This window comes from Culex pipiens, chromosome 3 (assembly GCF_016801865.2).
Source record: "Culex pipiens pallens isolate TS chromosome 3, TS_CPP_V2, whole genome shotgun sequence".
NCBI lineage: Eukaryota > Metazoa > Arthropoda > Insecta > Diptera > Culicidae > Culex > Culex pipiens.
Window position 1 is genome coordinate 126752882 of NC_068939.1, and position 26993 is coordinate 126779874.

At 37.8% G+C, this 26993-nt stretch overlaps 3 protein-coding genes across 3 annotated transcripts; all 3 read right to left on the reverse strand.

Moving 5' to 3' along the window:
* Positions 1-3958: 3958 nt before the first annotated feature.
* LOC128093298 (cytochrome P450 4d1-like) lies at positions 3959-11346 on the reverse strand. The gene is made up of 4 exons (XM_052709606.1): positions 11034-11346; positions 5118-5397; positions 4430-5056; positions 3959-4365 (listed from the first exon to the last, which is right to left on the reverse strand). Exons 1-4 carry the CDS (start codon positions 11064-11066, stop codon positions 4022-4024), a joined length of 1284 nt encoding a protein of 427 aa, XP_052565566.1. The 5' UTR covers positions 11067-11346; the 3' UTR covers positions 3959-4021.
* An 8288-nt stretch (positions 11347-19634) lies between these two features.
* LOC120414383 (cytochrome P450 4d1) lies at positions 19635-23757 on the reverse strand. The gene is made up of 9 exons (XM_052709966.1): positions 23117-23757; positions 22992-23061; positions 22386-22933; positions 21792-22135; positions 21389-21440; positions 20829-21125; positions 20699-20768; positions 20089-20642; positions 19635-20025 (listed from the first exon to the last, which is right to left on the reverse strand). Exons 1-9 carry the CDS (start codon positions 23661-23663, stop codon positions 19682-19684), a joined length of 2826 nt encoding a protein of 941 aa, XP_052565926.1. The 5' UTR covers positions 23664-23757; the 3' UTR covers positions 19635-19681.
* LOC128092300 (cytochrome P450 4C1-like) lies at positions 21166-21749 on the reverse strand. The gene is made up of 2 exons (XM_039575558.2): positions 21389-21749; positions 21166-21325 (listed from the first exon to the last, which is right to left on the reverse strand). The coding sequence occupies exons 1-2, from the start codon at positions 21549-21551 to the stop codon at positions 21210-21212; spliced, it is 279 nt and encodes a 92-aa protein (XP_039431492.2). The 5' UTR covers positions 21552-21749; the 3' UTR covers positions 21166-21209.
* Positions 23758-26993: the final 3236 nt, after the last annotated feature.

Here is a 26993-nt window from a genome sequence, read left to right on the forward strand (position 1 = left end):
CTTTAATCGCATTACTTTGTGCCGTACTAACCGCATACCCCGCACACTTGCTAGTATAGTAGAACCGGCTTTGTGCCTGGGAACGACGACCTGCTCCATTCTGAGGCTGTGAATACTACGCCGTCTCTGGCTAGTTTAGCGAGCTGAACTTGACCGTGAACGTCAGAGGTTCAGTTTTGCGCGCAATTGAACCCGCACAGAAAAACTTGCGTGCAAGCTCACGTGTTTTTGTCTCATGTTTGGTGCAGTTTTAGGAGGAAATATGAATTAATTAGAATGGATATCCCTAATATATTGACTTTGAGGAATACTTGAATAATTTTAAAAACATGTCACCACATGACAACTACCGGCACCATGCAATGAAATTGAACCAGTAGTAGGAGTTAACCTTAACACGTTGTGCTGCATATCAAGGTAAGCAACATCATGGTACAGTTGAGATGTGAGAGAAGTGAGATTTATGTGTAATTGTTCAGAGTGCGCAAGCTGCGGCTGGTTGGATGAGAGCATTTCTTTACATCGGGTGTCTCGTTCATGGCAAACCAAAACTTAATCAGGTTCAAATTTCGAAAAAAAATATGTTCTTAACACTCAAACGCTCGGGTAGTCAATTATTTTAGCAGGATGATGCCCAACAAAACTCGGAAAACTCCGTGCATTGTTGTCACTCTTCATAAGAAAGAAATTTCGACCAGATCGTGCTTTCTTGACACAATCTGAAAATTGCTGAATGTGTGACAACTGTCTAAAGACAATTTAGTCAGAGGACGTTTCAATACCTATATATATCTTGGGACTAAAATAAAATAAATTGTTCGCTCTACAGCATTATGGCTTTCTCGATTGCGAGATTTCTACTCGAAACTAGGTGTCCGAAGGCTTGATTGTGATTGACTTTTAGATTGTGATTCCAACTGCCTACCAGCGACTCCACCGAAACAGGCCCAGGGAGACGACTCCTACACCTGGATTGAGCTAACGACCTAACCTCTAGGTTAGACCGGGCCACGCTTACCCCTACACCACGGATCCCGGCTTAGGACTCTTGCAACCAAATTCAATCGAACTTTGGGACAATAAGGCTTTCTAGGCCCAGTGAAAAAAAAATAATTTAACTCAAAAATGACGAACTCCTCGTCACAGTGTCCTGATGCAAACAATGATCGAGCTGTAGCTGTCACAGCCCTGCGAAGTATGTTGTCTGACGTATCGGGCAGCCAGTCAAAAAAACCAGCTAGAAGTCGCCTGACAAAAAACTTTTGCTAGAAAGAGATAGGAAACCTGATGCAAACAAACGTCCAGCTGTCATGTAAACATACTTTGAATGTGTTGGTAAATTTGTGACTAGAAAGCCTTATGCACAGAACGGTCAGCAAAACAAACCGTATTTGTTATTGTTTACTTTGCGTGATCTAGTTTATGATCAAACAATAATTATTTTTTCGAAACGTCAAAAAGTGACGTGCGACAGAACGTCACGATCGCGTCAAAATACACATTTTAAATAACAAATAAATCTTTGGGGACCCCTATGAGAGCATTCATAAAAAAAGTTCTTTTGAAATATCTAGCTTTTGATCAAATCCTGTTCACAAAATCTCAAATGAAAATTTAAGATGTTCCTTTTTGAGACTCTTTTTGAGAAATTTGACGACCCCAAGCAGCCACCAGTAACCGATTTCGGAGAAGCCAGGATGAGCTCACCCATATTGCTTTAAATTGCTGATATTATTGTTTACAGCGATGAAGCTGTTTTGTTTTAGCAAAGAAAGGGTTTAAAATGGATTTTTAAATCAATTGAGCAATTCTCTGAAATTTCGGTCTTTCGATTTTTTTGTTGCCTTCGGTATGCCCAAAGAAGACATTTTGCATCATTAGTTTGTCCATATAATTTTCCATACAAATTTGACAGCTGTCCATACAAAAATGATACATGAAAATTCAAAGTCTGTATCTTTTGAAGGAATTTTTTGATCGATTTGGCGTCTTCGGCAAAGTTGTAAGTATGGATAAGAACAACACTGAAAAAAAATGATACACGGTAATTTTTTTTGGTGATTTTCATGTCATTTTTGGTACTATTACTTTATTTACAAAAAAAAACACTAGGGTACGTTATCCATTAGTGGACCCCTTTCCTATAGTGGACCCTCTGAAGTGTTTTTGATGAAAAAATCAATAAAATCACAATTTCAAGCGTGTTTTTGTCTACAAATCTTTTATTTGGTATGTTCAGCATAATTTAAAACAATGTTGGCTGACATTGACGTGTCCTTTCAGCCAAAATAAGTGTTTTGAGTTCGACATCTGAAATCAGCCATGGCCACTAGCATTTTCACAACAAAACTGCATTTATATTTAATGATTGAATTAACTATCCAATCATTTTTTGACTGATTATTCAACTTCAGCAGGTCGAAATAATGTAAGTTTAAGAAACTTTACTAAAATAAAGCGAAAAACTGCTCATTTTCGAGCAAAAATTATGGGGGTCCAATATAGGACAACGAAAATCTAAACTTTTCCAAAAGTGGACCCCTGTTAATTTAACTTACAAAAATAAAGAAAACTGTGTATTTAAGCAAAAGTTTCTCTTAAATATACATTAAATGCTTGTTGTAATCAACCTAAACGCATATTTTTTTCAATTATGAGTATAAATATAGCTGTTTTAATGTTAAAAGTACCAAATATGCTGAAGCCGAAAGAATTTATAATTAATCAAAACATTAGTTAATGGTACTTAACTGAAGCATCATAGTTGCAGTTTGAAATGATATTTTATAATAATAAATCAATCACAAAACATTTTTTTTAAATAAACATGCGTAGTTTTATCAGCAACTGTAAACAAATCTATTGTTAGTTTCGGTCAATCATTTATGTAATTAATATGGAAAAAATTGCATCAAAATTACTTTTTTAAATTATTTGTATGTTTACAGTGGTTTTTGAAACGTTTTCTCTGATCTTTTTCGGAAATAAATGTGTTTAAATGTCTGTTAGGTTTTTTTGTTGTTTAAAGCCAAATTTGTTAACAAAACATATTTGTTCATGATTAAAAGTGAGCAAAATCCATCTTTTATTCATTATATCTATCATTAGACCTACACAATGCATCAAAACATCAAATATCGGTTAAATTAGGTATAAAAATAACAGTTTGCCTATAGTGGACCCGGGTCCACAATCGGATTATGGACCCGGGTCCACTATAGGAAAAGGGGGTCCATAACAGGCAAAACAAAACTTTTTTTCAAATGGCTATTTTTCTGCTCAAAAACAAAAAACTGATGAAACAAATACGCAAAATTGTTCAAAACACTCCAGATTCCATTATTTTGTTCAAAGGGTTATGAAAAAGTGCTTAAAATATTGAAAATTTGTAAAAAAATTGCTTCGGCTCTACTAGGGGGTCCACTAATGGTTAAAATACCCTATTGAATTTTTGAGGAACTTTTTTCTCGGATAAAAAAAACTGAAAGAAAAAAACACTTCACTTTTATGAGATTTTTCGATTTTTTAGTTTAATAGTCAAATTTGAAGGTGAGCCCATGATTTTTTTTCGTTCAAAAATTTTGTGAAAAGAGCCTAAGATGTTACAAAAAGACTCACGACAAATGCAGGATGGAGCAACTGACCTAAAAAAATACAAAAATCATTTTTTTTTTCTCAAAAGTGCTCTAAACATAAAAAAAAACAGAACACAAGAGTCGATTCTCCAGACAATTGTATGTAAAAGTCTCCATATTGACCATTGTCCTAAGTCCAATCCTTGTGAAGTGGGCAAACAATCTTTGACCGAGTTTTTTAATCAATACTGATTTTTTCCTAAAATCGAAATATTGGTCGCAAACATTTTTCGATGTAAAATGTATTAAAATTTCTACATTAGTTTATTATGTTCAAATAAAAGTTAAATTAATGTTTATTTTTCGAATAAAATCTCAACCGCTAAGCTGGTAACATAAATATAATCACATTTGTCTTATCAAATAAGAAAATTTAAGTCGCGCAATCAAGTTCGTTCCTTCAACCGCAGTGAAATCCCGTACGTGGGCCGCAGAATCATCTCCGCGATGAACGACTCTTCGGGCACGTGATCCGGCGCCAGCAGCTCAAAATGTCGCAGCACTTTGCTGATGACGTTCTTGATCTCAGCCATGGCGAACTTCTGGCCGATGCAGTTCCTCGGCCCAGCGCTGAACGGAATGTACCGGTAGGGATTGGTCTTCTCGGCGGACGTTTCCACCGCGAATCGTTCCGGGCGGAATTCCTGCGGATCCTCAAAGTACTCCGGATCACGGCCCATGAAGAACGGCATTATGATGACGTTGGCACCGGCCGGGAAGGTTCGACCCTCTGGGGATTGAGATGGATAAAGGTGAGAATTCACTTTTAAAATAAAGTTGACAAAATTTCTTACCGATTTCACAGTTCTCCAAAATCTTCCTCCCGTAAAACGGCACCGATGGATACAGCCGCAGCGTTTCCTTCACCACCAGCTCCAGATAGTGCAGTTCGTTCAACATTGCCAACGTCACCGGCCTGTCCCGATCGGCCCCAATAACCGCCACGATCTCCTCGTACACCTTCCGCTGCACCTCCGGATGCCGTGCCAACCTGTACATCAGAAAGCTAATGGCCGACGTCGTGGTGTCGTGCCCCTCGAACATAAAAGTGTCCACCTCTTCCCGGATCTCCACATCCGTCAACGGACGACCGTCGACCGTCGTCTGGAGCAGCATGTCCAGGAAGGCCACCTTCCGGCGAATTCCCAGCTCCGCCTCCCGGTCCCGGTCCTGCTGGGACTTTTGGTTGTTCTCGACGAGGTCACGCCGCCGCGACTGGATCACACTGTTAGTGTACCCGTGCAGCACCTTCAGAACCTTGTCCTGTTGGCGCCGGTACGGGGACAGGTTGAACAGGGAGTTGTACCGCGCCATCACGTCGTACGTCCGGATGTGGATGATGCAGGTGATCTCCTTGACCGCCTTCACGTACTCCGAGTCGGAGTGAATCTGTGCGTTGATCTTGGTGCCCATGGCAGATTCTGCAAGAAAAACAACACTTCAGTACATCTCCAAGATCTTCAACCCACTTTAAAAACCCACCGCAGATCACGTCCAACGCGTACAGCGTCACCAGCGGAAACACGTCAAAGGCCTGTCCGCTGACCGCCTGTGCCCGCAACTGCTCAACGAAAACGTCACTCTGATGGTCGAAGATCTCCACAAACTGCTCCAGGATCTTGAAGTGGAACGTCGGAGTGATGATCTTCCGGTGGGAGTGCCACTTCCGGCCGCTGCTCGTCAGCAGACCCTCACCCAGCCACGGCCGCATAAAGTCGTACTCGCCGGACTTTTCGATGTACTTGGGGCTGCTGAGGATGCCCTGGAAAGATGAGCGCGTCCATGTAATCAATTTCTCGCAACTTTAGCATTGATTGTGCGTTTCAGTGTCGAGTGGCTAATCTATCTGTGTCTATGTCAGTGAGAGCATTACAGAATTATCGCACTTCTGGTGGGTTCCAGAGGGGCAGCAATTGTGTAATATTGTTCTATGATTTTTTGATGGAGCATCTCGTGTTTTGTATTACAGAGCCAGCATTAAAAAATTTTCATTTTATTAAAGTTTAATGTTTTTTTTATAGGCTCTCATGCCGTTCTTTAAGACAACAATTCTCTGGAGTTTCGGTAAATGATGAATTCGGTATCTTCCCGTTTGCCAAAATCGAGAAATGAACCTAATAGAACGTGTTTTATTCAAAAATGAAAACTAACAATTAACTTTGTGATTTATAATCATGGATTCATTTTTTTACGTGACAAAATACTTTTCTTTGCTTCAAAAGAAACATTTTTTTTGAAATGTAGTGCCATTATCAAATGGCCCCAAAATGTTTTTTTTTAAAGAAATTCATTATCATTCCAACGCCCAAGGCTCCAAAAACGTTGGAACGGTAACTTCAACTAAATGGCCTCGGGCATAACTCAACGAATCAAGATGATTCTTCTTTCTAGTGATTTATTAGGATGATTCTAGAACTTAGCAGAACTTGATTTGATCAAATCTGTAATTTTTGTGATCAAAAACATCTTTCCAACTTTTTTTCCACGTGTAAAAAAAATCGCCAAAAATTCCACGGAGGCAGTCGTTTTAAAAAAGGTGGAACGAGGATTTTGGTCGCAGCAATTACAGATTTGTTCGACTCAAGTTCTGCAAAACTTTAGGATCATCTAGATATTCTTACAAATCCCTGGAAACAGGAATCGTCTCGATTGGATGTGTAATGCCCGAGGACCATTGAGTTACCATTTCACCTTTTTCGGGAGGCTTGGGCGTCTGTGTAAGTTGGACATGCGTTGGGCGTTCCAATTTTAAAATAAATTTTACAAAAATTAAAAAAAAAGATATTTTTTGCGTTTTATTTCAAAAAAGTGTTGAGTAATGTTTTTTTTTAATCTTTTGGGAATTTTATGGAATAAAGAAACTATCTGCATTTTGTTGAATATTGTGATGAACAATATCAAAACATAATTGTTAATAATTGATATGAAAAACTTTTTTACTTGTAATATGCATTTAAAATGCTTTTTCAAAAATCTTTTAAAATGTTTTAATTAAAAAATAAAGCTTTTAAAAATGCACTGAGTAGCGATTTATCCATGAGCAATTTTCTGGGATTACGGTCATTCGTTTTTTGTATTTTTAATCCGGCTGAAACTTTTAAGTGCCTTCGGTTTGCCCAAAAAAGCCATTTTGCATAATTAGCTCGATCATATAATTTTCCATACAAATTTGGCAGCTGTCCATACAAAAATGATATTTAAATATTCGAAAATCTGTATCTTTTGATGAAATTTTTTGATCGATTTGGTGTCTTGGGCAAAGTTGTAGATATGGATATGAACTACACTGGAAAAAAGGAGACATGGTAAAAAAAATGGTGATGTTTAATTTCACTTTTTGTCGCTTAAACTTGATTTGCAAAAAAAAACACTATTTTTAATATTTTTTTATTTTTTGATATGTTTTAGAGGACATCAAATGCCAACTTTTCAGAAATTTCCAGAATGGGCAAACAATCGTTGACCGAGTTATGATTTTTTGAATCAATACAGATTTTTTCAAAAAATCGAAAAATTGGTCGCAAAAATTTTTCAACAACAGTTTTCGATGTAAAATCAAATTAGCAATCAAAAAGTACTTTAGTGAATTTTTGATAAAGTGCACCGTTTTCAAGTTATAGCCATTGTTAGGTAACTTTTTTGAAAATAGTCACAGTTTAACACTTTTTAAAATAAATGCCCATGTTTGCCCACCTCTGAAAAAAATATTTTTGAAAAGCTGAGAAAATTATCAATATTTTGCTTGTTTAAACTTTGTTGATACGACCCTTAGTTGCTGAGATAATGCCATGCAAAGGTTAAAAAACAGGAAAATTGATGTTTTCTAAGTCTCACCCAAACAACCCACAATTTTCTAATGTCGATATCTCAGCAACTAATGGTCCAATTTAAAATGTAAAATATGAAACATTCGTGAAATTTTCCATCTTTTTGAAAACAATATTTTCAAAAATTTAAAATCATGACTAACATTTCAAAAGGTTGTAATATTCAATATTTTTGATTTTATCAAAAAATATACAAAATATAAATAGTGTTTTTTTTTTGCAAATCAAGTTTTAGTGACGAAAAGTGAAATGCAAAATCACCAAATTTTGTTTTACCGTGTATCATTTTTTCAGTGTAGTCCATATCCATAACTACAACTTTGCCGAAGACACCAAATTGATCAAAAAATTCCTTCAAAAGATACAGATGTTTGAATTTTCACATATCATTTTTGTATGGATAGCTGCCTAATTTGTATGGAAAACAAGCCTTACCCGGCAAACTTCGTCCTGCCTTTTTTTTCGTTTGTTGACGTTTCTGGCTTGTTTGCTAATTCAGCCTCCTTTGATCAAAATTTGATTTTACGTGACTTTTCCCATACAATCTGCAGATTTTCCGGAATCGGTTCCAGAGTGGCCAAAGTTGTAACTTTTTGGCGTAAGAACCTTTCTTGGGCTTATACGAACCCAACGCAACAAAGAGCACCTCGATCCGACGTTCCGTATTGAACTGATTCGCGTTCGAACAAAACCGTCGAAATTTTTAATATATATAGATTATATGAACGAACTAATGATGCAAAATGGCTTCTTTGGGCATACCGAATGCACCAAAAAAGTTTCAGCCGGATCAAAAAATACAAAAATTAAAATTAAAGAAAAAAGACCGATTCCGTAGAGAACTGCTTCAATTTAATATTTCAAATTTCGCGGCATTTCACGGTATTTCTCAAATTTCACGGTCAAGGGTGAATTTCACGGATTACGCGGCTTCCGTGAAATCGCGAAAAATCATTAGCCCTAAAAATAATGTTCCAAATTATGCACTGAGTGGAAATCCTTCAAGAGATTCAAGAGTCAAATATAATTTTATTTTTAATAAATTGTTTATGTTTTTGCAAAATATCTAAGAACAGCTCAAGTTTCAAACAATGCTTAAATTCACCGAAATTGACATTAACATGCCAAAAAACAACATTTGAATGGAATTTCAAGTCAAATGTCCATGTGTTTAGTCAATTCTACAAACTACTTACACTTTTGAACGACGAAATGACATACTTTTTTCTAAAAAAAATATTATAATAGAATGTTATGATTTTTTTAAACAAGTGCTGACAATTTTCAGTTTTGAAAAGAATAGCTTTTCAGCCCTTGTAACGAAAAAAACTACTTTCTATTATGTCATTGTTGGTAGAGAAAAGTAGGCCGATTCATCGTTCAAAAGTGTACGTAGTTTCACAAAGGAATTGCAAAACACTCATTTTTATAAAACTGCTCATTCGAGTGTAAAATGAGTATTTGGCGGGCATCTTCTTGTTCCTATGAGCTTGATTGAACGTTACTGGAGTTGGCGCCTAGCATTTGAATATTAATTGGGATTTAGCTCATAAAAATATCCGTCTTAAAAATTGTTTACTTTTGAGGCATTTTAGCCACTAAAGCGTTTATTTTCAAAACAACTGGCGTGTAGGCCAAATCCTTACGCAAATCTTGGTACAGATGAAATTCTAGTGAGATTATTTTCTTATGCAGTAATGCTGCGAATTGCTTCTTTGACTCAATAAAAAATACTCAAATATTTTTTATGATTTGCATTCTATCTAAACACGAACGTACGGGAAGAACAAAACAAGGAAAAAGATGTTTGTCTTGCTCTTTGGGATTCCCCTACATTCAGTTAAAGTGATTTGAAGGGTGAACTCTGCGAGAAACAGAGCTATCAAATTGCAGACTTGTTGTGATTTTTACTAAAGTCATTAACACAGAAAGTAATAGCATGGTTGTCCCAAATACATATATTTTTAATTGCAGCCTGCCTTGAAAGAAAAATTTCAAAATTATAAATGTTGTAATAATCTGGACCAAAATAAATAATAAAATTTCTAGCGAACACAAGTAATAATTTACTTCCATCACTAAATATTTCAAGTTTTTAAGCCATCTTTACTGTTATGCACGTTACTGTGAAGCCACCTAGCCGGCAATAAAACGCCATTTGTTAGCGCCAATAGAGACGCAGTTTAAGCACATAGAACTCCGAGTACACGTTAGTAGGTAGGTAGGAGGTTAAAAACGATTAAACAGCGAGTTTACCTCTGCGACCTTCGCGTCCGTTACGATGACCAGCAGTTCCGGGCCCAGCCAGAGGCGGAAGCATCTACCGGCCTCCCGAACAGTTTTCTCGATTGCGAGGAAAAAGTCTGGAAAAAGGAAAATGTTATCAGTATAAACTACATTATTTCAAGCAAAATAATGTAAATTGTGGTACATTCAATAATTGCAACAACTGACACTCTCTGAAACATTTCACCGGCATTTTATTAATGTTTACTAATCAATTGCTATTCTGATAATCCCTCCCTCCGAATCAGCCTGAAAAATCATATTTTTTCAATGCACTTTTTCCAAATCATTTGTTTTACTTTCGTTTCTTTCAAATAAGAAGATAATAGTAGTTTATGCAACAAGTTGCAAAAAGAGGATTTTTTCAGCACGAGTCGTACATTTATCCAACGAGGTTCACCGAGTTGGATAAATACGAAGAGTGCTGAAAAATCAAGTTTTGCAACGAGTTCCATACAACATTTTTTGCAATTCCGAAAAACACCCATTGAGTGAAATTTTATGTCAAATTTTCATGTATTTTGTCAATAAATCGTTTGAATCAAAAAAATGTTGAAATTGTTACTTTTCGAAACCAGTGCTGAAAAGTTCAACTTTTCAACACCCATTTCAGTGCTGAAAAGTAGAACTTTTCAGCATTTATTTTGAAAAGTGTTGCTATTCGATTCTGTTATTTTTGGTACAGAAAAGTAGGCTATTTCATCGTTCAAGAATGACAGGAAAAGTAAGTAGTTTCATGACGGAATTGCAAAAAGGTAATTTTTGCAATCATCTCGTAATTACACAAAGATTTTTCCTTTTACTGAGATAATTGTATCATCAGCAAAAAGACAAGTTATGAAGAATCTTCAACAGTCACGTAGCCAATAACATATTTGTTTTTACCACCATTCAACGCTTTAAAACTGCAGTGTCTAATTGTGATTTCCTAAAAATACTGTAATTCTTTAACAAAAAATAAAGTCATTCAAATGTTTTCAGTTGAGATTATTACTACTTCACGTTTCCCAACACGCATTTTCAACGTTTTATCTACGGCAGTTGACCGGTTCAGCTACCATAAACAAGCAGCGTATGTTAATCATCTATCCATTTTAGCGTTTTAAACAATACCCTCACGATCACTATTCATGGCACGGCAATTGTCTGCATTGCTAACATGTAACACATTTCACTGTCCACGTGCATCACGCACCAGTATTTTTTATGGGAAGATACCGTTGAAATTGCTTTGCCTTTAATAATATCACTTTTTTCTTTATAAATCCACCCAAGACATCCTTACCCGGAGGACTCTTGTACAGAAACAGCAGCGCATTCCCAATCAGCGGATACCCGCGCGGACCCCCGATCTTGGCCCCGTAGTACAGCGCGTTGGCAAACTTCCGGTACAGAAGCACGGCCAGCGCGAGGCCAACCAGCGTCAGAGCCACCAAGGCCGCTATCGCCATCGTAGTCACGCACGCGGCTGAACGACGTCCAGAACAGAACAGCGAACACCTGAACCGAAACCTGACCTGGGAGAATCGGAATCTCTCTCTTGAAATGGGAAATCCGGGCGAACGCGCGCGCACAAAACAACGACCGAACTCCTCAACGGCCAGAATCATTAATGAGCAAACGGGTCGTTGGGATGGAGAGTTTTGTTGTGGCACTCACTAGCTGCTGCTGCTGGTGAGTTTGTATACTAAAGTGAGGATCGTAAAGTGCACACCCATGTAGGTCTGGATGTGTTGAATGTACTTCACAGGGACGACCACTGATACAATGTAGAGATGTATTGTTGTTCTTTACAAGATAATACTTTGTATACTAGTTGAATTCAAACTAAGTATTCAGCACTTCTAAACAAAACGATTAGTGTAAAATTTCATTTTAATTGAATGTTTGTTCCTTTAACCTTTTCAAGCATGCTTTTTAAAATTGTGATTTTTGTATTTTACATGACCCTTAGGCTTGGAGGAGCGGCCGTGACTGACTGGTTACGGTGTTCGCTTTGTAAGCGAATGGTTCTGGGTTCGATTCCCATCTGCTTCCAACGAGAAAGTTTAGAACACAGAAATTAGAAATGATGAATATGAACGAAAAATCAAAGTCGCTCGAGGCGGAGTTCGAACCCCCGTCGTTTGGATTGGTAAGCCAAAATGCTAACCACTAGGCCATGACGACTTGGTGAGCGTGGTCTGGAATTAGGAATACTGTTACAGAGAGCGAGTTGTGGCGCTATAACCACGGCGAATAGTGCCACCCGGGCCATCTGGGAGCAAACCCAAGCCACGGTTCCCGGCCAGAAGTAAGATTCTGCCAATGATTTGCAAAATTGCAATGACCTTGAAAATGAAAATATTTTACTTCTTGAAGTTTTTTTTTCGTTCCATGGTCTCAATTTTTTTAAATTCTTTTAAGGCCGATTTGATATTATATGCAAAAATAAACAGTGGACGACAAGTGAGAAGCAAAAACATCAAATAAATTTTGCATTGGCTTTATAAATTTGTAATCAAAATAGGGAAGCGTTTTCTTGGGGCTTTTCTTCACCCTCTCTTGCTTGCTTTCGCTACCGCTGCTGCCCATTTGAAATTTGTCTTGACCGGTTTCTTCCGAAGTGCATACCTTACATAAGACTTACCCATTTTTAATCAAAATGCTGTTAATTATCGGCTCGACAATATTCCTTACTGTGATATAGCAAACCTCATTGAATAGTATGAAATCTGTTAAAACATTTGATAAAAGTCGCTAATGTAATATTGTTTACATAATTTTGATTTACTTATTCTAAACGAAAATTCAAAGTTTTTCAAGAAATGTGGTAAAAATAATATGAAATTTAAAAAGCCAAAATATATTGGTATTTGGGTGGATTTAGCAAAGTAATTAAGTTTATTTATAACACTGACCGTCTTAGGGTGGTCGTCTTACCCCCATCTGCCCTACATATTAATTATAAGTCAGAAATAAACCATAAAATTCACTAATTTTAAGTTTACTTAGTAAAAAAGCTCCCAAAGAATCCAGGAGAGCAAACCTTAAAATTTATCAAAGAGATTCCTTTGTGGACCACCATTCAGTGAGGTACTCCTGGATTTTAGCTCCTGAAAAGTGCTTAAAAAGTGCAAAAATGCCTCACGGCAAGAAAAAGAGGCGGTCCTCACCAGCAGGATCGGCAGATTTGAAGAAGCTAAAGAATGCCGAAGCGCTACCTGCAAAGCCAGGCAGTTTGAGCAAGGACGCTCAAAAATTGTCTGGAAACCAGTTCGCTACCCTCCCTGTGGACGTGAGCGAGAAGGAAGAATTTGAACGACGGGAGAAGTTGCCACCCATTTTTGTGAAAACATCGTCATCGGATTCGGTGCGAAAGTGGCTGACCGGGTTTATCAAATCTGGTGCTTTACGAGCTTCCATTCGCTTGTGTGCTGATGGACTCAAAATTCTGCTACCTACCAGAAAGGATTACAACTACGTTCGGGATTTCCTGAACAACACAAAGATTGAATACTACAGCCATGACGATCCAGGTAAACGCCCCATGAAACAGGTCCTCCGAGGCCTGTACGACATGGATGTGAGTGTGCTGAAAGAAGAGCTAAAAACTCTTAAGTTGAACGTGATCGAAGTCTTCAAGATGACGAGACACAACAAGGACATCAAGTATCGTGATCAACTGTACCTGGTTCATCTCGAGAGAGGATCGACAACGCCGTCTGAGCTGAAAGCAGTTCGGGCAATTTTCAACATCATCGTGACTTGGGAACGTTATCGCCCAGTGCACCGTGACGTGACACAATGTTCGAATTGCTTGCAGTTTGGACATGGTGGAAGGAACTGTTTCATCAAGAGTCGTTGTGCAACCTGCGGAGGTGAGCACAAAACTCAAGCTTGCGAAACAATCAACGAGAACATCGAAGCGAAATGCTTCAATTGCGGCGGCGACCATTCGACCAAGAATCGAAGCTGCCCAAAACGAGCTGAGTTTGTGAAAATTCGGCAGCAAGCGACGACGAGGCACCAACCAAATCGTCGCAGAGCACCACCAACTTTCACGGACGTGGATTTTCCTGCTTTGGCGTCACCTGGAGCGGGATCTGTTCGAGTGGTTCCAAATCTGCAGCCATTGCCGTTGAATCAGCGGCAAAAAGTTGCAGAGAATACAACACCTCCTGGCTTCAGTCAGCAACCGAGGGAAAACCAACCAGCATCAACGGATGAAGGCAGTAGTGACCTGTTTTCACCACAAGAACTTCTGAACATTTTCATCGAGATGACAACAACACTGCGTGGTTGCAAAACTCGTGCGGAACAAGTAAGAACGCTTGGAGGATTTATCTTGAAATACAGTTCGTAGTTTACTCGTTCTATTGATTTTGAATATTTCAATGAATTTGCTTTTTTAGTTTTAAGTTAGGATTAGTTGTTAAAGTGATTTTTTTTCTTTTTTACCCAAATGTATTCGATTCAATGCAAAAATGTAAAACAATTTGAAGTAAATAAATGAATGTGAACAGTTAATAATAAAACGAAAAATATAACAAAGATGAAGAGCATTTAGCCATACCACTTAGAATGTAAATGAAATGTAATTATTATAAGAAAGTTCAATAAAGACATATTTAATTTCAAAAAAAAAAAAAAAAAAAATAAAATTTATCAAATTTGTTTAAAACAATGCCGAAGCGTTGAGTTCGTATAAGTCCAAGAAAGGTTCTTACGCTAACTAATTGACACTTTGGCCACTCTGGAACCGATTTCGGAGCATCGGCAAATTGTATGGAGAAAGTTACGTAAAATCATCACAGGAGGCTGAATATGCAAAAAATCAAAAAAAACGTCAACAAACGAAAAAAGAGGCAGAACGAAGTTTGTCGGGTAAGGCTTGTGTTTAATAAAAATTATGATAATTTAAGTTTCAATTGTATGATTTAAACACTATCAAAGAGTCTTTAAAAGTTTTATTCAAGTTTAGTTATTGAAACAGAATTCAAAGATATGTTAAATTTTATACTGCCCCTGATCGCATAAACGTCCCATATGCATTTAAATAGTTTTTGAATTATTGATGCAGTTTTATTCAAAATACAAAAAAAATGCTCTTTCAGAAAAGCCTACAACTTCCAGTACTTTGTTCTAGAAATCAGTAGGAAATCCAGATTTTTCGCGTGTGGTACAAACTTCAAAGGCACTTTTTTATTAGAACAACTTACTAATTAAATTCGGAAGTCTTTTGATTCATTCCACACAGTTGATTTTGGTAAACAACAACAATTATATTCTTATGGAAAAAATTTCTAAAGAATTTTAATCAAACTCGAAACATTTAATTAACCAAAGCTCAAATTTGAAACTTTTTTGAACATTTTATAAACTTTGTTAATTAAATTAAGAATTGTTTAAAGGTCGTAGAAGGTGTCTTTCACTTTTGGGGCAATGACTGTCAATGATGGTTCTGAAGCCAGAGTCCAGAAATAGTAAATTGAAATGAAAAAATAATCATTTTATGTATAATGCTTCTACAAACAACGCCACGAAAACCATTTTTTGATTGAAACATTCTAAATCAAAATTTGAATGTTTTTCTAAAACAAACATGGCCGCCAAATGGCCGATCAGGAATGATACCTTTCAGAGCCATTTAATATTAAGAGTAATTTAATATTAAGCACCCTTTCAGGCAGAAGTTCGTTAGAAACACAGTGACTATTGATTTTGATGGAAACTATTTTTAATGCTCTTTGGAAAAACCTGGAAAACGTAAATGGACATTGTATGACACAACCCAGTATTGCGCGTATTCCCGAAAAAGACATGCGGCATACCAGCCTCAAAACGACGCGCCGCACTTTCGGCAAATGCGCGCTGTCAAATCCCATACTGCGCGTTTTGTTTTTGTTTATATTCTACTTCGAATCGATTGCCATTGTTGCCAAGTATGTTTTTTATTGCAAAAAAAAGGGCAGAAAATCGCTGGCAACAATGTTTATGGCACATTCTGAAATGACGCGCGGCGTGTACCTTTGAAAGAAACGGGTAATACAAGTTTAAAAACGTTACTTAATCCACCTTTAGGTGGTTGGTGCCTTCCTCACATTCATAAAGTCAATACATTCAGTAAAAATAGCAACATTCCCTTAACATGCATGTTTAACAAATCAACTTTATTACTAATTTCTTTTGATAGGGTTCGCAGACCTTTAATTTTTCTGGCTCATCGGCAAAAAAAAACCTTTCCAACGATAGTTCGCATGGAAGATTCAGACAATATTTTTATCACAATATCTGAAATCCGACCTCTAAAAAGTGCATAAATAACACTTAAGTGTCAATAACTTTTGATAGAGTTGTCAGATCCTTGATGTTTTAGGCTCATTTGAAATGTTTTTCGATTGTCTAACTAACGACAGGTTGCATGATGGACCCGGACATCATTTTTACTAAAATATCTGAGATCCGGCCTCCAAAAAGTGTATAAATAACACTTAAGTGCCAATAACTTTTGATAGGGTTGTCAGATCCTTGACGTTTTAGGCTCATTTGAAAGGTCTTTCGATTATCTAACTAACGATGGGTTGCAAGATGGACCCGAACATCATTATCATTGAAATATCTGAGATCCGGCCTCCAAAAAGTGTATAAATAACACTTAAGTGCTAATAACTTTTGATAGGGTTGTCAGATCTTCAATGTTTTGGGCTCATTGGAAAGGTATTTTTAATACCTTTCTGAAAATGTATAACATGATAGGGTTTCTTGCAAAAACCACCCTTTTTACAATCTTCCGGACATACGCCAAAATCGTTTTTTTAGCATAACTTTTGAAGTACTTAACAAAACTTGCTGATTTTAAATAGAGACCTATGGGACCCCAAGACGGATCGAATGAGACTTCTACGGTCAAAATCCGTTAATCCAGTCCGGAGATAATCGAGTGACAATTTTGTTGTCCACCCACCTACACACATCCACACAGACATTTGCTCAGAACATGATTCTGAGTCGATAGGTATACGTGAAGGTGGGTCTACAAGGTCGAATTAAGAAGTTCATTTTCCGAGTGATTTTATAGCCTTTCCTCAGTAAGGTGAGGAAGGCAAAACGTTACTTAATCCACCTTTAGGTGGTTGGTGCCTTCCTCACATTCATAAAGTCAATACATTCAGTAAAAACGTTACTTAATCCACCCTTAGGTGGTTGGCGCCTTCCTCACATTTAAAGGGTGCTATCCAAAATGCAAAAAGTGCGTAAATAACACTTAAGTGCTTATAACTTTTGATAGGGTTGTCAGATCTTCAATGTTTTAGACGCATTGGAAAGCTCTTTTGAATACCTATCCAACGATATGTCGCATGAGAGATCCGGACAACGTTTTCATCAACATATCTGAGATCCGGTCTCCAAAAAGCGTATAAATAACACTTAACTGCTTATAACTTTTGATAGATTTGTTAGATCTTCAATGTCTTAGATGCGTTGGAATGGACTTTTAAAAACCTTTCTAAAAATGTATAGCATGACTGGTTTTCTTACAAAAACCACCCTTTTTACAATCTTCCGGACTTTTGTTAAAATCGTTTTTTTAGCATAACTTTTGAAGTACTTAACTAAACTGCATAATTTTTAATAGCGACTTATGGGACCCCAAGACGGATCGAATGACGCCAAAACGGACAAAATCGGTTCAGCCAATGTCGAGATAATCGAGTGACAATTTTTTTTATCAACATCCCACCACACACACAGACATTTGCTCAGAATGTGATTCTGAGTCGATAGGTATACATGAAGGTGGGTCTAGGAGGTCTTATTGAGAAGTTCATTTTTCGAGTGATTTTATAGCTTTTCCTCAGTAACGTGAGGAAGGCAAAACAGCAACATTCCCCCTGAACATGTTTAACAAATCAACTTTATTATTCATTTCTTTTGATAGGGTTCGCAGACCTTCAATATTTCTGGCTCATCGACAAGGTTTGATAAATAACCTATCCAACGGTAGTTCGCATGGAAGATTCAGACAATGTTTCTATCACAATATTTGAAATCCGGCCTCCAAAAAGTGTATAAATAACACTTAAGTGCTAATAACTTTTGATAGGGTTGTCAGGTTCTCGATGTTTTAGGCTAATTTGAAAGGCCTTTCGATTATCTAACTAACGATGGGTCGTATGATGGACCCGGACATCATTTTCAGTAAAATATCTGAGATCCGGCCTCCAAAAAGTGTATAAATAACACTTAAGTGCTAATAACTTAGGGTTGTCAGATCCTCGATATTTTAGGCTCATTTGAAACTTGCTGATTTTAGATAGAGACCTATGGGATCCCAAGACAGATCGAATGAGACTATTACGGTCAAAATTCGTTCATCCAGTCCGGAGATAATCGAGTGACATTTTTTTTGTCCACCCACCTACACACATCGACACAGACATTTGCTCAGAACATGATTCTGAGTCGATATGTATACATGAAGGTGGGTCTACGAGGTAAAATTAATAAGTTCATTTTTCGAGTGATTCTATAGCCTTTCCTCAGTAAGGTGAGGAAGGCAAAAATTGATATCTTGAAACATGTCTTGACGTTTGATAAAAATAAATCTTATTAATGTCACCAAGGTTTATGACAGCTTAAATTATTTTCAAATGCTTTGTTAAAAAAAAAACACAAATTTTGTAAACATGTTGTCGTTGGCCTGAATTTGAATATTTTTTTTTGTTTTTTGTTTATATTTTTTTCATTTCCAAACTTAAAAAAGGCATTATTTGTTTCTTGAAAAGTGCGATTTGAATTGTCATCAACAATTCCAAAAATCCAAAATAAATATCAAATCAAATTTACATTTAAAGTTAACAGTCACACTACAACATTGTCATAAGCAAAAGTAATGTACAGTCATCCCACATATTCGGATCACCCACAAATTCGGAACACTTTTGTGATAATTTGTCAATAGCATGACAAATCCAGCTTTTCACTCGATCATTCTATTTTTAGGACCTTTATTTGGACATTTTCTTGCTATTTCACTAGTAAAAGTAGTACTTTTTGAACAAAAAACTTCACTTCAAGACTTTTTTATCCAGAGCAGCAAAACACTGCCTCCAAATTGCCTGTTCCATGATTGTGGGATGTTATTGTACCTCCCACAATTGTGGAACACCTGAATTTAACTGATATTTTCACAAAAAAAGTTATCAGACCATGAATAAAACATCACTAAGCTTGAGTGAAACTGGTTGCAGTGTGCGAAGTCATTATTTTGTTACAAATATGTATTCCAGGAATGATCCAAAGTTTGTTTACATCCGTAAAAAAAAGTGTTCCGAATTTGTGGATTTCAAGGGTCAAAGTTTTCTTGATGTAAAAGTAAAAATTTGCAGTTGTTCGATACAGCATTCAAAAGATCGCATGAAAAGCTTCCAAATGATGGTAAAAGCGAATTATTAAGTTCAATTACTGATTTGCTATGATTTTGTGAACATTGGCCGATCTGTAAACTGTTCCGAATATGGGGGATGACTGTATAACACAAATGCAAACGCAAAGGTTTACGAGCATTAAACAATCATTGACCTGCAACAACCAAAACAAACGGTACACATATTTCACATTCGCTAAACAGATCGCTTCGTAGCGCGAACTCCAGCGCTAATAAGCCGCGCCAACACGCCCAAGTTCAATGCTGCTGTACCTGCCTGTAACTGCACCTGATCAATCACATTCTCACCTCAGGACTTACCCTTCTCAACACTCACGTAGACTGGCGCATCTGGTGCTATCGCTTATTCATTATCAACCGTAGAGTGTTGAGTCGCCTTCGCTGACTTCGAGAACAGACTAGTAGGTATGCGTTACTGAACTAAGGTTTAGTGTGTGGGTGTATAGGAGCGTTACCTACAGTCTGAGTGCGGTTTTCTAAACCATATTTATTCGAAAAAAATATCAATTTCGTTTCTTCAACCGCAACGTAACTCCATTCTCAGCTCGTAAAATCAACTCCACCAGCAACTTTTCCGGCGGAGCCAACGTATCCGGAAGAATCTCGTAATGACGCAGCGTCTTGCTGACCAGGCTCTTGATCTCGGCCACGGCGAACTTCTGTCCGATGCAGTTCCTCGGCCCAGCGCTGAACGGAACGTACCGATAGGGGTTGCTCTTCTCAGCGGAGGTTTCCACCGCGAAACGCTCCGGTCGGAACTCGAGCGGGTCATCAAAGTAGTCCGGGTCACGACCCATGATGTATGGCATGATGATCACGTTCGATCCGGCCGGGAAGATCGTTCCATCTGGAAGAGGTTTGGGAGCGTTGAGTTTGACGAGCAAGACTGCGTTGCGATGCCAAAACTTACCGATGTCGTGATTCTCCAGCATTTTTCGGCCAAAGATCGGAACCGACGGGTACAGCCGAAGCGTTTCCTTGATAACCATATCCAGGTAGTTGAGCTCGTTCAACATGGCCAGTGTTGCCGGTTTGCTCGGGTCGTCTCCAAACACGTTGCGCACCTCGTCGTACGCTTTCTTCTGAACTTCCGGATGTTTCGCCAGCACTCCAAGCAAGAAACTCATGGCGGACGTGGTCGTGTCGTGTCCCTCGAACATGAACGTATCGACTTCCTCGCGAATCTCCAGGTCGGTTAGAGGTTTACCATCAGTGGTGGTGGCCTGCAGCAACATGTCCAAAAAGGCGACCTTCTTCCGTTGGCCGACGTCGTTGACGTCATTTTGATTGTGATCGCCATTACTTTTCGTAAGCTCCTTTCTACGATTTTTGACCACACTGTCGGTGTATCCGTGAAGAACTGCTAGTGCCTTTTCTTGAATCTGAGCGTAAGATGTGTACTTGAAGGTTAGTTCAAGTCTTGCAAGTATTTTGTAGGTTCGTTGAAATGCAACGTTGGACATTCTGAAATCATGCGCCTGTCTTTACATTATGGTCCATTTAACGTTACTAAAACTTACGCTTTAACTGCCCTGACGTATTCCGAATCTGCGTTGAGCTGTGCATTGACCTTCGTTCCCATGGCGGACTCTGCAAGTCAAACCAAACGTCAACCTATCCCGAAAGTCATCCCAACGCTATCAAACTCACCACAGATCACATCCAGGGCGCAAAGGGTCACCCGAGGATACACATCGAACGGTTCTCCACTGGCGGCCATCGGCTTCAGCTGGTCCACAAACACCGTACTTTGCTGGTCAAAGATTTCCACAAACTGCTCCAGGATCTTAAAGTGAAACGTCGGTGTAATGATCTTCCGCCGCGAGTGCCACTTCCGGCCACTGCTCGTGAGGAGTCCGTCGCCCAGCCAGGGGCGAATGAAGTCATACTCGGTCGACTTGTCCAGGTACTTTTGGCTGCCCAAAACCGTCTGTGGAAAAAAGAAGACTCAACCGTTATGTTGTTTTGATTCTTGGGCGGCGCCAAGAGATTATTCTGTCACACATTTTCTAACACCAAACTATCAAACACTTAATTTACCTCAACCTTCTTCGCATCCGTCACCACAATCAGCAAATCGGGACCCAGCCAAATTCGGAAGCACTTTCCCCATTCCTTACTCAACCGATCAACTTCCTGCAGAAATTCTAAAATCGTAACCTTCGTTAAAATGACTTCTTTTTTTAGAAATTTCGATCACTAGCACATACCAGCTGGCGTCATGCTGAAAAATCTAGCTGCATTGCCCACGACCGGGTATGCCTTTGGACCGGTAATTTTGGACCCATAATGAACCAAATTGGCAAACTTTTGGTACAAATGTACCCCAACGGCAAACGCAATGGCCAAAATCGACAACAGCCAGATTGCCATCCTGGAAACTGTGAGAGCAAAGTTCAAGCAACTCTTTCTCCGTTGAACCTTGACAGTGAACTAAACCAAAAGTTAATCGTAAACTTCTGGGGTGGCTTCCTTATCAGGTTCCGTCAACTAAAAATATAGACCAAATTTTGAGCTCTTAATCGCTCTGCGAGAGATAGATAAAGACTTCTAGCTTTGTGTTGAGTTTATTGTTTTTATTTGGAGGTAAAAATACCAAACCTTATTTCAAACTGACGAACGCTTTTTCAATCTTAACATGACTCCTTTCTCATTCTTCAAAGTCGCCTCTGAATAAAGCTTTTCCGGTTCCTCACAAAAATCCGGAAGAATTTCGTAATGACGCAGCGTCTTGCTGAACAGGCTCTTGATCTCGGCCACGGCGAACTTTTGTCCGATGCAGTTCCTCGGCCCAGCGCTGAACGGAACGTATCGATAAGGGTTGCTCTTCTCGGCGGAGGTTTCCACCGCAAAACGCTCCGGCCGGAACTCCAGCGGATCCTCAAAGTAGTCCGGATCACGACCCATGATGTACGGCATGATGATTACGTTCGAACCGGCCGGGAAGATCGTTCCATCTGGAAGAGGTTTGGGAGCGTTGAGTTTGGAGATCATTTAGTTACTTTTTTAGTTTTACCCCGTTGGTCAAAGTCAAACTAAAAAGCGACCAACTGTCACTTCCTACACAGCGTTCACGCACAATATCAAAACAAACGTTTGATAGTAAGTGTACGCTCTGTGTAAAGAGGGTGTCAAACTAAAAAGTGACCTCGTTCGTTCAAGAACAGTTGGTGTCAAACCATCGGGTTTGAGTGTACCAAAACTTACCGATATCATGATTCTCCATCATCTTCCGGCCAAACATCGGAACCGACGGGTACAGACGAAGCGTTTCCTTGATCACCAGGTCCAGGTAGTTGAGCTCGTTCAACATGGCCAGTGTTGCCGGTTTGCTCGGATCGTCTCCAAACACGTTGCGCACCTCGTCGTACACTTTATTCTGAACTTCCGGATGTTTCGCCAGTTTTCCCAGCAAGAAGCTCATGGCGGACGTGGTCGTATCGTGTCCCTCAAACATGAACGTATCGACCTCCTCACGAATCTCCAGGTCGGTTAGAGGTTGACCATCGGTGGTGGCCTGTAGCAACATGTCCAAAAAGGCGACCTTCTTCCGTTGGCCAACGTCGTTCTCAGAAAAGTCTTTCTGGCTATTAGTTTTCGATAGCTCCTTTCGACGACTTTGGATCACATTGTCGGTGTATCCGTGAAGAACTGCTAGTGCCTGTTTCTGAATCTTGGCATACGGCGTGTATTTGAAGGTGAAATCGAGTCTCGCCAATATTTGAAATGCTCGCACAATCACTATGTTTGTCATTCTGAAATCATTTAAAATCCAAGTGATTGTAATTGCGTCATCGAATCCCATAAACTTACGCTTTAACTGCCCTGACGTAATCCGAATCGGCGTTGAGCTGCGCGTTGACCTTCGTTCCCATAGCGGATTCTGCAAACGAATTGCAAGTCATCCCAAAATAACTCTACCTTTAAAAAAAACTCACCACAGATCACATCCAGCGCCATAAGAGTCACCCGAGGATACACATCGAACGGCTCTCCACTGGCGGCCATCGGCTTAATCTGATCCACAAACACCGTACTTTGCTGGTCAAAAATCTCTACAAACTCCTCCAGAATCTTAAAGTGAAACGTCGGAGTAATGATCTTCCGCCTGGAGTGCCACTTCCGGCCGCTACTCGTAAGCAGTCCGTCCCCCAGCCACGGCCGAATGAAGTCGTACTCGATCGACTTGTCCAAAAACTTCTGACTGCTCAAAATCGTCTCCACCTTTCTCGCATCCATCAGGAAAATCAACAAATCAACTCCCAACCAGATCCGGAAGCACTTCCCCCACTCCTTGCTGAGCGCGTGAAGTTCCTCCAGGAATCCTGCTGGCGTTAGACTCAAAAATCGTATCGCGTTGCCCACCACTGGATACGCCTTAGGACCGGCAATTTTTGACCCATATTGAACTAGATTGGCAAATTTTTGGTACACAACAATCGTCACAGCGATAGCCACCGAAATTAAAACTAGCAAGAGAGCCATTGCTACGTCTTCTCCGCAAAGATTCTGCGGGGAACTGAGGCCCTATTCGAGAAATTCTCTTCGCTGGAAATGCTGCTACGTATCAGGCTAAATATGAAAACAAGTCGAAAACGGCAAAGTCATGCGTTTGGATGAGTTTTTTACAGTTATCTGGACGGTGAGATTACAGAATTGGGTGCAATTAAATACGATGGAGTTTTAGTATAAACACTTTTTAAACATCTTCGATACATCTGATTCCAATAGCGTGGGTACACAGCAAAAAATTGTGTAAAAATAGAAGCTTTAAAGTGGAATGTTTAAAAAAGAAATGTGTAATATAACATCTATCGTACATCTCTAGTAATAAACATGTAAAATTATAATTGATCATTCAATCAAACTCCCTAAAGTGTTTTATTTAACCTTTGCCTTTCTTATCTAGAGAAATGCTAAAAGTCTTATATATAAATTTAGCTTTTTAAAAAGCTCGTAGACAAACCATGATATTATCGCCACAGAATCAAAACAGTGCGGACTAATTTGTAGATCACAATTAAAGTCTGTCAAGTTGTTTTTTCAGCACTAAGTGTTCCAATCTGATTTCAAAGGGTTTCGAATTCAAAGCATATAAGCGTATCTATAAAATCATCTTACACGCCCAAAATTTAAAATTCCTCTAAAATATTCTTAACATTCTACAGTTCTACGGTTAGGAGGATTTTTGGGGTCATAATCGTTTTCAGTGACCAAAAAATAAGTTTGAAATTGTGTGGTTTATGTGCAGTCAAATAGTTTTATTTTGTTTCAATTCTACCATCAAATCAAACAATGAGTTTGGGATTATCTAAAAAAAGGCTAAACCTGAACGATCGGGCTTATGGACAGTATACCGCGTGTAACAGTTGAATCCATATATCGGTACTAAAATAAAGCTACAAAATCTCAAAAGCTTCCACGCTCCGGCATCAACTGTGTACTTGTAGTGCGAATCACATGGAAAAGAATAGTTGAAGGCTTCCCAAAGGCTGTTGACAAATTCGACTTAACATACCGTAAACTGGGGTGACTTTGATGGCCCGGGGTGACATTGATAGAAATATGATTTGGCCATTAATTTTGATACATCCAATGTTACAGTCACATTTTTGCATATATGTTCGATAATAAGCTATCCCTTAATGCTTACACACTCAAAACTCTCAAAAATGTTTAGATATTAATTTGACGGGCATTTGAAAAACCTATCAAAGTCACCCCGGGCTATCAAAGTCACCCCAGTTTACGGTTTTTTTTTTTTTTTTGTAAAAACCTACTTTATTTCCTTTATTATTAATCCTCTACAACCCGGCTCTAGACAGGCTTCGATCTAAAGAAAGAAGAAATCTGGATTTTAGAAAATTTGAGGTTTGAAGGTTTGACTTGTTTAATGTGACTTTTGCAATGCTTAAAAAAAATAAAAATGTAATTTATTATGGGTCAACTTTGGCTGTGTTTTTACTAACATTTTCTATATTTTAAGTAAAAAGAAATATGCATTTTTACAATTTTATTGATAATGGTGCCATTCTATTGCAGAAAATGTGAAAAAGCAAAACATTGAAAAAGTAACTGTAAAAACATGTAAAAATTAGATAGTCAAAATGCAATTATGGTAGAATGGGCCAAATACTACCAAAAACATACATAAACTAAACAAGATAAAAGCAAATTGAAGTACTAGATATAAAACAAGAAAAACATAAAAGAAGAGAAGTAAAACTTAAAACAAGAGAGGTAATGTAGAACAAAAGTTTCTCAAAATGACATCCTGAACACGGAAAAATGAGGGTTAAATATAATAAAAATTCTCAAAACACCAGATTTTTTCCTAAATACTAAAATTTAAAAAAAAATAAAACTAAAGTATTTTCGAAAAATTTGGTATTCTGTGAAAAATTCATTATTTAAATAAAAACTTAAAGAAGTGAAAAAGCATGCTTAATTTTGCTTCATTTAAATTTCTTTTTTTTTTTTTGTATTTCCCGAAAAAGTCTCTAATAATTTGAAAATGCATTATAAATTTTGCTTCGTTTGATATCCATATTGCAAATTTTGAAAATTTAAGTTTTTGTCGAAAATATACGGTATTTTGTGCAAAATTTTAGTTTTCAGCAATACAAACTCTAGTAAAGTGAAAAGTATACAAAATTAAGCTTAGTTTGATACTCATATTGTAAATTCTGATGATTTGAGAACTTTCGTAAAAATAAGGTATTTTGTGAAAATTTTAGTACTAAACAAAAAAACTCTAATAAAGTGAAAACGCACACAACATTTTGCTTCGATTGGTACCCATATCGTACATTTTTAAAATTTTGGGTATTTTCGAAAAAATATGGTATTTTGTTATTTTTTCTTATTTTTCAAAAAAACTTAAAAAAATAAAAAGCATACACAGTTTTACTTTTTTTGATACCCATATTGCAAATTTTGAAAATTTTAGTACTCTCGAAAAAATACGGTATTCTGTGAACAATGTTGAGTTAACCCTGTACAACCTAAACCCGCATTTTTTTAGGGTTCAACTTTGGATGTGTTTTTACTAACATTTCCTATAGTTACAGTAAAAAGAAGTATGCATTAATTTATGTAGTGTCCCAGACTATGTCTCTACGCATTTGTTTACAATTTAAATGATAATGATGCCATTCTATAGCAGAAAATGTGAACATCAAGCAAAAAATTGAAAAAGTGACTGTAAAAACGTGAAAAAATTAGAGGTGGTAGAATAGGCCAAATACTCCCAAAAACAAACTTAAACTAAACAAGATAAATGCAAATTACAATACTAAAAATAAAACAAGAAAAATATGAAACAAGAGAAGTAAAGTTTTTCGTAGAACAAAAGTTGCTCAAAAATACCTCCTGAACACGGGAAAAATAAAAAATTCCAAATTAAAAATTTGGGCAGTAGTAAAGTTTTGTATATTAAACATGAAATGGTTGAATTAAGTCGATTTAAGATAGATATTAAAAATAAGTTATCGTCCATTATCAGTGATCATTTTTTGAAAAATGTTTTTTACAAAAATGAACTTAAAAATGGTTAAAATTTTACATAACACAAATAGGCTTTTTAGAACGTTAGTTGATCCACTTTTAGGTGATTGGTGCATTTTTCACAATTATATATTGAGCCAAAACAGTAATATGTTCCATATATAATAGTAGTTAATGCAACAAGTTGCAAAAAGAGGATTTTTTCAGCACGAGTCGTACATTTATCTAACATGGTTTACCGAGTTAGATATATACGACGAGTGATGAAAAATCAAGTTTAGCAACGAGTTCCATACAACATTTTTGGCA

What these genes read in the sequence shown, in the direction of transcription:
- LOC128093298 (XM_052709606.1), bottom strand. Translation starts at nt 11,066, where the DNA reads ATGCGCTGCTGTTTCTGTACAAGAGTCCTCCGG. An exon ending in CGCGTTGGACGTGATCTGCG is followed by an intron (nt 5,057 to 5,117) that starts GTGGGTTTTTAA and finishes TTTTTCTTGCAG; the next exon opens with AATCTGCCATGGGCACCAAG. An exon ending in TTTGGAGAACTGTGAAATCG is followed by an intron (nt 4,366 to 4,429) that starts GTAAGAAATTTT and finishes CTCAATCCCCAG; the next exon opens with AGGGTCGAACCTTCCCGGCC.
- LOC128092300 (XM_039575558.2), bottom strand. Translation starts at nt 21,551, where the DNA reads ATGGCAATCTGGCTGTTGTCGATTTTGGCCATTGCGTTTGCCGTTGGG. An exon ending in TTTCAGCATGACGCCAGCTG is followed by an intron (nt 21,326 to 21,388) that starts GTATGTGCTAGT and finishes TTACGATTTTAG; the next exon opens with AATTTCTGCAGGAAGTTGAT.
- LOC120414383 (XM_052709966.1), bottom strand. Translation starts at nt 23,663, where the DNA reads ATGGCTCTCTTGCTAGTTTTAATTTCGGTGGCTATCGCTGTGACGATT. An exon ending in TTTCAGCATGACGCCAGCTG is followed by an intron (nt 21,126 to 21,388) that starts GTATGTGCTAGT and finishes ATAACGGTTGAG; the next exon opens with TCTTCTTTTTTCCACAGACG. An exon ending in TACGTCAGGGCAGTTAAAGC is followed by an intron (nt 20,643 to 20,698) that starts GTAAGTTTTAGT and finishes GCATGATTTCAG; the next exon opens with AATGTCCAACGTTGCATTTC.